The sequence below is a fragment of the Aptenodytes forsteri genome, unplaced genomic scaffold (assembly GCF_000699145.1).
Source record: "Aptenodytes forsteri isolate BGI_AS27 unplaced genomic scaffold, ASM69914v1 Scaffold414, whole genome shotgun sequence".
Taxonomy (NCBI): domain Eukaryota; kingdom Metazoa; phylum Chordata; class Aves; order Sphenisciformes; family Spheniscidae; genus Aptenodytes; species Aptenodytes forsteri.
Genome location: NW_008794579.1, coordinates 27,670 through 39,072, shown reverse-complemented (window position 1 = coordinate 39,072; position 11,403 = coordinate 27,670). Strand labels below are relative to the sequence as shown.

The 11,403-nt window shown below is 35.9% G+C and overlaps 1 protein-coding gene across 1 annotated transcript in view; it reads left to right on the top strand.

Annotated features, from left to right (window-relative positions):
* The window catches only part of LOC103893362 (protein eyes shut homolog), a 949,231-nt gene extending 938,051 nt beyond the window's left edge, over positions 1-11,180 (top strand). Inside the window, 3 exon segments of the mRNA XM_019470252.1 lie at positions 6,923-7,031; positions 10,438-10,658; positions 11,039-11,180. Coding sequence (XP_019325797.1) covers positions 6,923-7,031; positions 10,438-10,658; positions 11,039-11,180 — 472 coding nt within the window.
* Positions 11,181-11,403: the final 223 nt, after the last annotated feature.

The window sequence follows — 11,403 nt, the reverse complement described above, 5'->3', positions numbered from 1 at the left end:
GAAGCTGAAAAGTCCTTGGCTAGTGTAAGCACTACTTAGCAACAACTAAAACATCAGTGTGTTATCAGCATTATTCTCATCCTAAATCCAAAACACAGCACTGTACCAGCTACTAGGAAGGAAATTAACTCTATCCCAGCCGAAACCCAGACACACCTATATGGGTGACCTTGTCATAAAGGGAAATTAAATTGGACTTTCCCCTCATGAACCTGCGCTGCCTATGACCAATGACTGCATTGTCTCTGAAGTGGTTTCAAATAACTCCCAGAATAACCTTCTCCATAATTTTTCCAGGCACTGAAATGAGACTAACAAGCCTGTAATTACCAGGGTCTTCCTTCTTTCCCTTCTTGAAAACTGGGACAACATTTGGCAGCTTCCAGTTGACTGAGACCTCTCCAGACTCCCAAGACCATTGAAAAATAATGAAGAGAGGTCCCGCAATGACATTGGACAGCTCTTTCAGTATCCTGGGATGAATGCCGTCGGGTGCCATAGATTTATGCATATCCAGCTGGAGCTGCAAGTCTCAAACAAGTTCAGGGTCAGCTGGGAGTTTATCATCCCCTAATGCATTCTAAAAGTTCACACACTTTTTTTTTTTTTTTTTTTTTTCAAGAAAAGGGCATCAAGGGATTACTGCAAGACACTATTAGGGGTCAAAATAATTTGGGATTTTTTATCTTCCATGCTTTTGTCTACTCCCTTCCCTTGTCTCTCTTTCTCTCTCCCCCTCTCTTCTACTGGTAAGCTTTTACAGTTTGGTCAGATCATAACAACTAGAAAACCTGAAATTTGGTGTTCAATGGCTGGAGGTTACAACAGATGTTTCACTGATTTCAAATAAAATGTCAGACATAAAATTAAGCATGCATTTTTATAATTATCACTTCTTAGTGTTGTAATTGAAAGTGGTAAGAAATACCAAAATTTGACTTTGTTGAAATAGAAGAGGGTAGAGAGACATGTGAACATTTCCATGAAAGCAGTATGCTGAAGTTAATTTGGGGAGGAGAAAGTATGTTTTTAATAATGAAATTTTTAAAATATATTTTTTAAGAAAAAAAAAAATAAAAAGTGCAAGAATTTTGGAAAGAAGTACCAAGAGATTATTAAAGCTGTAAGACACAGTACAGATTTTCACACTTGTGAATTGAATGTGCTCAGTTAAAAGTAAAATCACTGTTCTTGAAAAATCTCCTATATTGCTTGACAGCTGGTTAGATGTTCCCTTGACAACTGCTCTGGTTAATCAAGGGTGTAAATGAAGCCGCTGTTTCAGTGTTTTGCAGGAGTCATTTTAGACTGTGTCTTTAATATCAACACTTTTTCAGTAAAGAGGATTTTTGTGGGGATTTTTTCCTATGATGTGCTGTTAAGTTGGGCTAGTGTTTGTCAGCTTGTAGGGAGAAAAATAGCAAATAGTTCTAAATGTAATCCTCCAATTGTGGCATTAGAAAATGGACAGTAGTATAACTACTTCGTAATCATTTTTCAGGAGACAGAAACCCTGGTCTGCTAGCAGTGTGAGATCTTTGTTCAGAAAAAATCTTACCATGATAATTTAGCTTGGAGAAGAACAGAGGCCGGTTCTCTTTATAATGCTTGGGGTTTTTTATACCTGATGATCTGACATTTTAATTTTGTTATGCCTCTCCTTAATCTGTTACAAATACAGCTGCACCTCCAGCACTATATAGAAAACATAATTGCTATAAACTAAATTTTCTTAAGTATGTTTACACAACCATGAATGCACCATTTTTACATGATTACATTAGGTAATTATAATGCATGAATGCAGTTAAAAGTGTTCCAGAAGTTCCAGTCTCTGGACCTATTCTCATCCATATCGTCAAATACGTAATCAGTTTAAGATACTTTACTGTGTTTCCCTTGATATAAACTGGAAGCTGAAGCAATCATGCTATCAATTAGGGCTTAAGTCAGTCTTTCCAATGATTAGCAGAGACATCAATATGAATTTTGCGTTCGTGCTTTCTACTGTGCTCCTTTAGTGCCACCTGGCGACTAGTTTGAAAGAAAAAAAAAGTATTTCTCACGTGAAGTAGCTGTGATAATTTAAGCTAAAACATTTGCTTGAGCAAGATTATACCAGGTAACATTTGATTTAGAAGTGCCTCAGTCTTAGCTAGTTTAAGAGGATTTCTTTCAATATCATTTCCAGGCATAAATTAATCCAATACTTAATATCCACAATTGTGTCATAGCTATAAGCATGTTAGGTAAACATTGCACTTTGTTAGAAAACTAGTAATAGCATTAATCACTGTATATAATTTCTGTTTTGCATCTGTTGAGGTCCATGAGTCTTTTGTAAAGAAACAGCTCCTGTAGTAAATCCTTTGTTAATTCTTATTCTTAACAAGCTTATATAAAATCCACAGCAGCTATGAAAAAATCATGTTATTCTAAGCCAAGTGCAGAAAAGAAGGCTGAACCTCTTCTTATTTCAAATCCATGGAAACAAATATTCAGCTACATCAGGCCTGTACCTTAGCATCTACAGGAACAGGTTGGGCTCCACATGGCTTCAAACCTATTTAGATTATTGTGTATAACGTTCCCGTACATCCTCCCCACATACCCGTTTCCCATACCTACTCCCCACAAACCCAGTTCTCTACTGCTCTGTGAATCCTTTTTATATCATTATGAGTGTGATGTGCATGAATCACAATTTTGGTGCCTGAGAAAATAATCCTGCAATAGGAATCATATTGCATTCTTTCCTGTCACTGTCTCTGGAGTGAAAAATACGCTGGCTTTGAGTGCAACTGAAATATGCCACTGAGATGTGAGGCAGATGGACTGAAATGCCTTCAGCATCTAAACGAGTGAAAAAGCACAACTGAACTAAAAATACTTCAAAATTTAAAGATGTCAGTGATTATCCACTTTCATCTCAGGTGTTCTTAATGCGAGGTCAGTATCTCATAATATAAGGTTAATTAGAAAAATAAAGAAAAAATGTCAAGAGAATAAATCATCAGTTCCATTTTATCTTTTCTAATGTGGATAATGGATTTCAATCTTCTATGAGATGTGTGCAATAATACAACTGCATTTATCCAGTTGCAAGATTAAGTCAGATTTAATCTTAGATTATAAGAAAAATATCATCAAGTTATAAAGCTACATGAAGTGATATTTTAGTTCAGGTCATTTCTGCTGCAAAATATTTTAAGCGCATTCATTTTTCCATCATTGTTTCTAAAAACTAGTATAATTATGTCTTACATATGTCCATATTGTAGCACTTTATGGTTTTAAATGCTATAGTAAAGATAGAGACAGCATTTCTGTTTTAATTGTCATTTTTCATTATTTTTGTAATTTTCTCAGAAAACTGTCTTTTGGCCTGTAATTTTCCATGCTCTCTCTCTTTCTAAAAGCTATTATAAGCATATTTGAGTAATCTAGCAAATTCAAACAGTCCTAATTTTGTGGTAATGTAAGCATGAAAAATATTCATTTTGTTCACATTTCAAATGACAGTTTTTACTTTCTATGACATAAGACAGAGAGAAATTTCAAGTATTACTTGCCTGGAAATCCTTGCAGAGAAAGGAGCAAATGCTGAAGTAGTGGTAGCATTCCTGAAGTGCGCTCCAGAACACAGGGCAGTAGGTTGCTGCTTATAGCCTGTGGTTTTTCTCTCACAATACTCAGACACTAATCTACTGGCTGACATCAAACAAATCAGTTCTTTTCTTTGAGATTTCATTGCTGAATCTTAAAAAAAAAAAAAAAATAGCTTTATGTCCTTTGTGAAGTTGAGACCCAATGATCAAAATCACTGTATAATAGCTGCTGTTTATAGATACCGGGGTTTTTTTCTTTGGAATTTATTTTTTCTTTTTTCTGACACATTTCTTTAAAGGTAGAATGGATCACCAGGTATGCCTGCATAGGGATGACTGTGTTATTATCTATATGAATTTAGGATACTTGGGCTTGTCTACATAAAGATACCACAGTAAAGACCATGTCAGCATCAAGTAATCTCTAAGGCTTATTTTAATTACACCTATTTTTATCTTCCACTTTTTTTTCCCCTAGCAAAGAATGAAAACAAGAGAAATTATGTATACAAAATAGTGAGAATGTGTGAATACCAGACATTTGCAATGAAAGTTTACAATGCTGAATTTGGCTTGGATGGCTAATTGCTTGAAGATGATCAAACTGACATAGTCCATATTGTCCCTTTCCATTAGATGAACATTATTCTTTATTAACTTTGCCACATCACTTAAACTTTTGGTTTTTGTGGGCTGGACTACTATAATATGTGATATAAGGGTTTAAAACTTGAATTGATTTAGAAACTGCAGCAGATGCGGACTTTGGAACCCTTCCTGAAAAACAAGAACAAAGCAGGGGCACAGGGTAGGCTTTGCCATGAGTGTGTTAGGTCTATCCTACAATACCCACTCAGAGTAGAAAGCATCAAGGAAAGGTTATGAGTTGGTTTTCCCCAAGAGAATCCTAAATGAGCTGATTTTCTTTTACCAGAGAAAGTTATCTTTATACACTGTGATTTACCTGGACAATTCCCAGTAGCTGAAATATAAGTAGGAATAATAAATAAAATTCAAAGTATATTTTATATATCAAGAATTGGTTGGCAGTCACAGTAGATGGAACTAATTTCTCGAAAATTGTCCTTATTCCAAGTATCTAAAAAGGAGATCACAAAACTGTCTGTCAAGATACCCATCATTTATTAAGGAGGAACTTCTGTTTACTCAATTCACATTTTATAATGAAATTGTGATGATTAGCTGATCCTTAGAACAGCAGATGTTGCTTCTGGCTCCCTATATTCAAAATCAAAATGTTATGATAACTTTAGACTACACAAAAAGGAATTTAACTTAAAATATATTTAAATACAACATGACTTTTTTTAACCTAAAATAAGAAAGAAAAATGAACATTTTTCAAACACATTTGAATAGTCTAGGGGTCTAGATCACATTTCAAAAGGTGATAATAGAAGATGCCATTCAATTATCTCAGTCTTTTAAAAAATTTTAAAACATTGTTGTTCCTGGTTCAAAAATAGGAAAAGTGTTGCATACTTACAAAGGAGAAATAATTTAGCACATTTCAACACCATGCAGCAGAGCACAGTGAAAAGTCAATGAGTATTGACTGAATTAGCTCTGGAACCAGAAGCAATATAACCATTGGAAGGTAGGATTTATTAATATGGGTGCATCACCTGCTGATATAGATATACTGCCTATGAGACTTGTGTTAGTAGATGCACTGTTTTTTTGCTGCTCACTCAGAAATCACTGCACTGCAGTGAATGTTATAAATATTTATTAGGGGCCTAATACTATATCCATTTATGTCAATAGAATGTTCCCAGTAACTTCAGAGGTGAAAACTGAGACTCTAAATTTCATACTGAATCTACAGACAGGAGGATAAGACAGTAAGACTGTAGACACCAGAGTAGAAAAGCAAAGCTCAAGGCATAACATGGGATAAATCATACCATGGCAGCTGCACACAACCAGGTGGTATATGAAAAGGTAGGCATTTGAGAGCATGGTAGGTCTCGATGTGGTTCATCCAGGAGTAAATTTGTCCTTGGCAGTGCTGAGGTCATTTCTAAGATTAGTAATATATGCTTCTAGTGTTCAGGACATAATAGGCTTTAAAATATGCTAACTCTTTCATATGCCTATGGCCTAACATAAAAATTCATCTACCCCAACACAAAATAGTTCATGGAATTCCTGTCATTGTCCTTTAGCATTTGTTTGGCTAAAAAATGGAAAATTTGGCAGTCCATATAAATGTATAAATTTTTTTCTCAGAATCTTCTGTAAAGTCTGTTGTGTAACATTTGCGAAATATTACACAAAAATGTAACATTGTTCTTATTAAAGGCCTTACTCTGGGAACATAATTATATGGATTTGACTGAGCAGAGTTTCATGTGCAGAGTGCATGTAGTCAGTAAAACTTAACATGCTTCCCAAAAGAAGGCCCATCACATTCTCTTTTAAAGCATGTGAAAATTGAAACTGAGGCAAAGTGGAATTGGGAAGCACTTCTACAGAAATAGCTGAGCTCAGTTTTAAAGAATCTATCGACTACTATTTTTCTATTCTGCCATTGCTGCGATAATGTTTATGCAAATTTCCCTTCTAAATACAAAACCAGTATATCTGAAAATCATCTTGTTGGATTGACTTTTTATTGCTGATAACATTAATAGCATTTCATCAGATCTCATCATAGAAAGAACCTGAAGAATTCTCAGTGTTTTATTGAATGTTTGCTAGTATTTACTTTACAAATTCCCTTAACCTTGTATTCTTCTTTATCTCTGAAGCTCCATACCAGAGTTTACATTAACAGCACACTTCCCAAATAGCGATAACTATATCACAGCGTAATCTTGCTGCTCAGAGGTATGCAGCCTTTCATTTCTTATTCCATTTCTGTTTCCCCTGTAGGGCAGGAAAAGGAAATTTCCACCTAGGGACCTCAGCATCATTCAACATTGATGTTACTTGTCCAACAATCCTCTATACTAGGGGGACCATATGTCAGCCACAGTTAGCACTCACAATTTATCAATACCCATTTATGCATGTAAAGATCTCTTTCTTCTTTGTCTCTGTATACATTTCAAACACTAGAGTCAAGAATAGTAGGAAAGCAAATAGAAGAGGGACATTAGTAGAAGAAACTTCCATCTTTTGTCTCCTGGGTAGTCCAAGTAGTCATGAAACTGGAATTATTAGCTTCCAAAGATTGTCATCCTTTTTGGAGACAGAAGCATCTTTTTCACCTTGCCTTTGCTGTGTGAGGTTTGAATACTCTGCTGTCAACAGCATAAACAGTAATGAGATCTTCTGTTTCCTTCTAGCTATATGTTGCCTGTGAGCAGTCCTAAAGGTTACTGTATGATTGAAATGGCTGCAGATGGAAATCCTCCTGTACAACACAGACTTTCTCTCTCATATCGAGCATCTCAGGTGAGTCTGCAAAGCATCAAAAAATAGCTATTTGCTTTGAAGGTTTCATCAGCATATGCACTTTAGTTATTCGCAAAGGAGAATAAGCATTCTAATTATTTCTAAAGGAGGAAATGTACTTTCTCCTCAGATATCATTATATGTACTTAATTTTTCTTTAATATGTCTTTTCACATCAAACATCCATAGTATTTCCATTAATTTCTTCAGTTTACCTGACTGAAACTTCTATTTCAACTGCCTAAAGTCCGTGAAAAGGACACTGATGCTGCAAGAGGAAAAACGATATGTTAGCAATGTCATTCAACTAGGCCACGGTGTTATTAGAAACAATTCAGATGTTGTTAAGCAGCAATTCTGGTTACTTTCTATTTGCAAACCACACTGTCTAATGGAGGGCAGTTATGAATCATCAGTGGCTTAACCTGGTGTCAGTATTGTTGCTAAGACTTCACTTCTGAATAGTATTGTAAAAATTACTGTCTCCATTTTGAAATTGGTATCAGAAGACTCATTCTAAATGGGCAAGCTTTAGAAAGCCAGCTTTCCCAAATCTTGAGTTTTTCTGTTATTCTTTGCCTCCACGTTATCACCTCTCTTTGTTATGCATTCTCTCATCACAAGATTATTTATGCATGATACATTTTAAATGATTTTAGACTTGAGATTTTGAACTGTGATTGACAGCTCACTTTATAAGTTTGTTCACTGGAAGGCAGGACAGTTAGCTGTAGAGATGTTAATCATGATGTGCATATCACAGTATGCACTGCCAGTTAGTAATAGAATTCATTCCCTGTTTCTTCCCCGAGGCAGTATCTAGGTGTTTGTTCAGTCCGATATAAAGAATTAACTTGTATTACATATTGCTATTAGCCCAATCAGTTGTCTGTTCATAGCTTCCAGATGATCAACCTGATGTTCTGCTGCAGAAGGTTCCTTCGTCTCTCCCTCTATGTCTCAGTTTCATAACTCTGACAGAATGTAAGGCTAACACTATTGGCAGCTTCTGCATAGAGAATCTGGGGAAAGAACTTTGGTTTGGAAAGAAATTTGGAAAGAAAATTCTTTGGTTCCTAAGAAAGTCCTCTGTTTCTTTTTTGGGGGGTCCACGGTTAGTTTCAGTTCGTATCACGAGTGGATTTTTGAAGTGAATGTTCTGGTCATCTCCACTTACCACGCTTTGGTTCATGTTGCAGAGCAATCCTGGAGCATGCCAGCTGAATTCTTTTAAGATAAAACAGTACAAAAGATGCTCTCTATGAGTGCACTTAATGTGCTGAAACCACTAATGGGTATATCATGGCACCAAATTATACTTAATCCAGAATAACCCCTTGTATGGTATGTAGTATGAATGTCATAACCTCATGACTAACTATTACACTTTACAGATCTGCTCCTAGTCTCCCAGAGCCCCTATTCTCTTTACAAAGTACACAAGCAAAGAAAGCAAAAAAGAAATTTCTTATTTCTAGGAGGACTAATGAAATTCTTCCTGTTACTGGCCAAGCTAATCCTTCCTATGACTCAGGCTCCAAGTGAAGAAGAACATTTTCAAATTAGTGTTTGAAAAATTAAGCATGAGTATTACAGAAGTTAACATAATGTTAATATGAAGTTTTATTAAGCCTGTTATGTTATTAACAAGACTTACAGGAATTCTTCCTGTGTGCTTCCTTAAAATATATTCTGGTTAAGTCAGTTAAATTCAGAACAGGACCTTTATAGAAAGAAATGTTTATTATGGGGTACTAGCATGAGTTTGAACATCTAACACATTATGATAAAATCCATTGATGTGAGAAACTGAGCAGAGCCTACTGAAGTTGTTCTGTGGTACACTGGATCTGCCCCCAAGGCCAGTGCTTTTGTAAAATAAGCCAAATAATAAAAAGATTGTGTTAAAAACACTTTTCTTAATCATAGACACTTTACATTCCAGTCCGATGCTTTGCTTATTTCTTGTAACAGGTTCACAAGCAGGGAGAAAATGTCTGTCTGCAAACACTACTTACAAATCTTGTCCGTACCTACGCTGGTTTATAGCTTTGTTTGAAAGGGGATAAAGTCAAGTGATATGAAATGAATTTGACAAGTGCTGAGCTGATGTCTTTAAATTCCTTCCACATGAAAAATCTGACTTAATTTTATCCATGCTCTAAAAGAAGTAGAATTTTTTTTTCTTTCCCTTCTAAATGAAAGACATTTTAAGTAGAGGAATAACTGGAGGTATTTATGTTAGTTGTATCTCCAACTTTCACTTGCAATTGTCAGCAACAGATCTCCAGGACTGATAAGAGCAAGACAGGAAACAGCAAAGCAAAATCATACAGATGTGTGAATTCCAGATAAGTCAATGTCATGTTTTCCTCCTGTTCCTAGTTCTTTACAGTTGATGTCTGAATATGATAGTGAAGGGCCCCTTCACTATAAATTATCTCCTCACATAAATTATCTCTTTGTTTTACACATGCTGTGATATGTTTTTTATTGCATTGGTTTATTCCCACTTGACTTGAATTGGCTAGGTTTCACCCACTTTCTGGATTGATGGTATCGTACAAATAAATGCATCACAGTGTGATACACTTAAGAAAAATTTATCATTTTTTCAATTCTTAGTGACAGGCATTTAGCAAAGGAACATAGGAATGGTGAAATCCCAGGTCAGAACTCCAGAAAGCCATCAGCTTGAGGAGTGGAATTCAAGGTGCTAAATGAGTCACAGATCCTTTATATGTGATGGTCAAGGGTTTGACTCCTAGGTCAGGTAGCACAGGAAATACCATACTAAGCACTAATATAATTTAGTCAGTCCCAGTACAAAATAGTTGTGGGTTTTTCTTTGGCACCTTTATAAGGAAGTTCTAGGCATTTGGGGCTCTAGAATTTACTACCTAAAACTTTCCCTTTTCCCCTGGGCTTCAGTATAGTGGTCTGTTTTCTGTCACTCATCCAAAAAAGTAAAATCTTGTTTCTGTATTCCCCTTACCTTGGGGTCCAGTAGGTCCCAGATCCTAAAGAAAAGCTTTCTTTTCAAGTCTACACGTTATCCTGTGTTCCTGCACCAACCCTCAACCATGAATGTAAAACTCATAACATAGAAAACCTCACCGTGATCATTGTGGTTAGGGCCGGGAATTCCAATTTGTGTTTCATGGGATGTATATTGTCTTACATATTTGAAGATATGCAAACACATTAAACCACTCTCTTTGTAGGATTTTATTTTTTTTTTAAAGAGAACCACATTTTTAAAAAGTATCCCTTCAGCAAGTATCATAGTTTTTGGCCAGCTTCAAGTAATGGCTATTTCCTTTATTTCTAATTATTATTCATTCATTGCTTACAGTAACATCACAAATCGCATTCTTGTCTGATGATTCTCTTCTTGTTTCTGCAGATCACCTTTGGATCAATCTTCCTTGGAAATGTTCCTGTTCATGAAGAGGTTCATCGATGTGCTGGGCAGATACATGGCTATAAAGGATGCGTTAGGGATTTTCAAGTTAACAACAAAGAGTTGTTCATCATAGATGAGGCTCTTGGAGGAAGGAATGTTGAGAACTGCAATGTTCCGATATGTGATTATCACCCATGTCGCAATGGTGGGACCTGCACTAGGTAAGAGTTACCTCTTTAATCATTTTATCATCTATTTACATTCTGTGGCTGGCACATTCATCCTTAATGAGAAATTACTATAATTTTCTGTATAATGAAGTAATCACCAATCTTTTGTCCTGATAATAATAGAAAATGTGACATTTTCATGCCTAACCAGAGAGATTTTATACCTTATTTGCTTACATGAAAAGAGATATAAAATGTAATTACATTGCCCACACTGCATACATATTGGGTTGCTGCCAGAATTCCTTTGCGATCAACTAGATCAGTTCCCCCCCCTACAAGGCTCGGTGACTAAATTAGACTCTTTGTGTAGATAGTTTGGACAGAAACACATAAGGTCTCATTCTTCTAACAACTCTTTATCTTACTAGGCCTTCTACCCTCACCCATCTTCATGGTGTGCTCCTGGGTACACGGCAGAGGCCTTCATCTTCATGCTATGAAAACAGTAACAAGTCGGTCAGCACCTTCAGCATGTGTGAAGAAGTATTGTTAGAGAACTTTGAAAGTTAAAGTGCATCATGCTGAAAGAGGAAATGGGGTTCAAAAGAGACATGGGCTAAAAGCACAGAGGATAATGGTTCAGTTGAATGATGGTTCAATTGGAGCACAGTAACTGTTTAAGACATAGTAACTTGATCATTGTCTAAGCCACTCAACATTTAGGAACCACATTTCTGTTTAAAATTGATAGAACTTGTGAAGTAGCTGCCATGTCTATTTTAAAAACTGTACT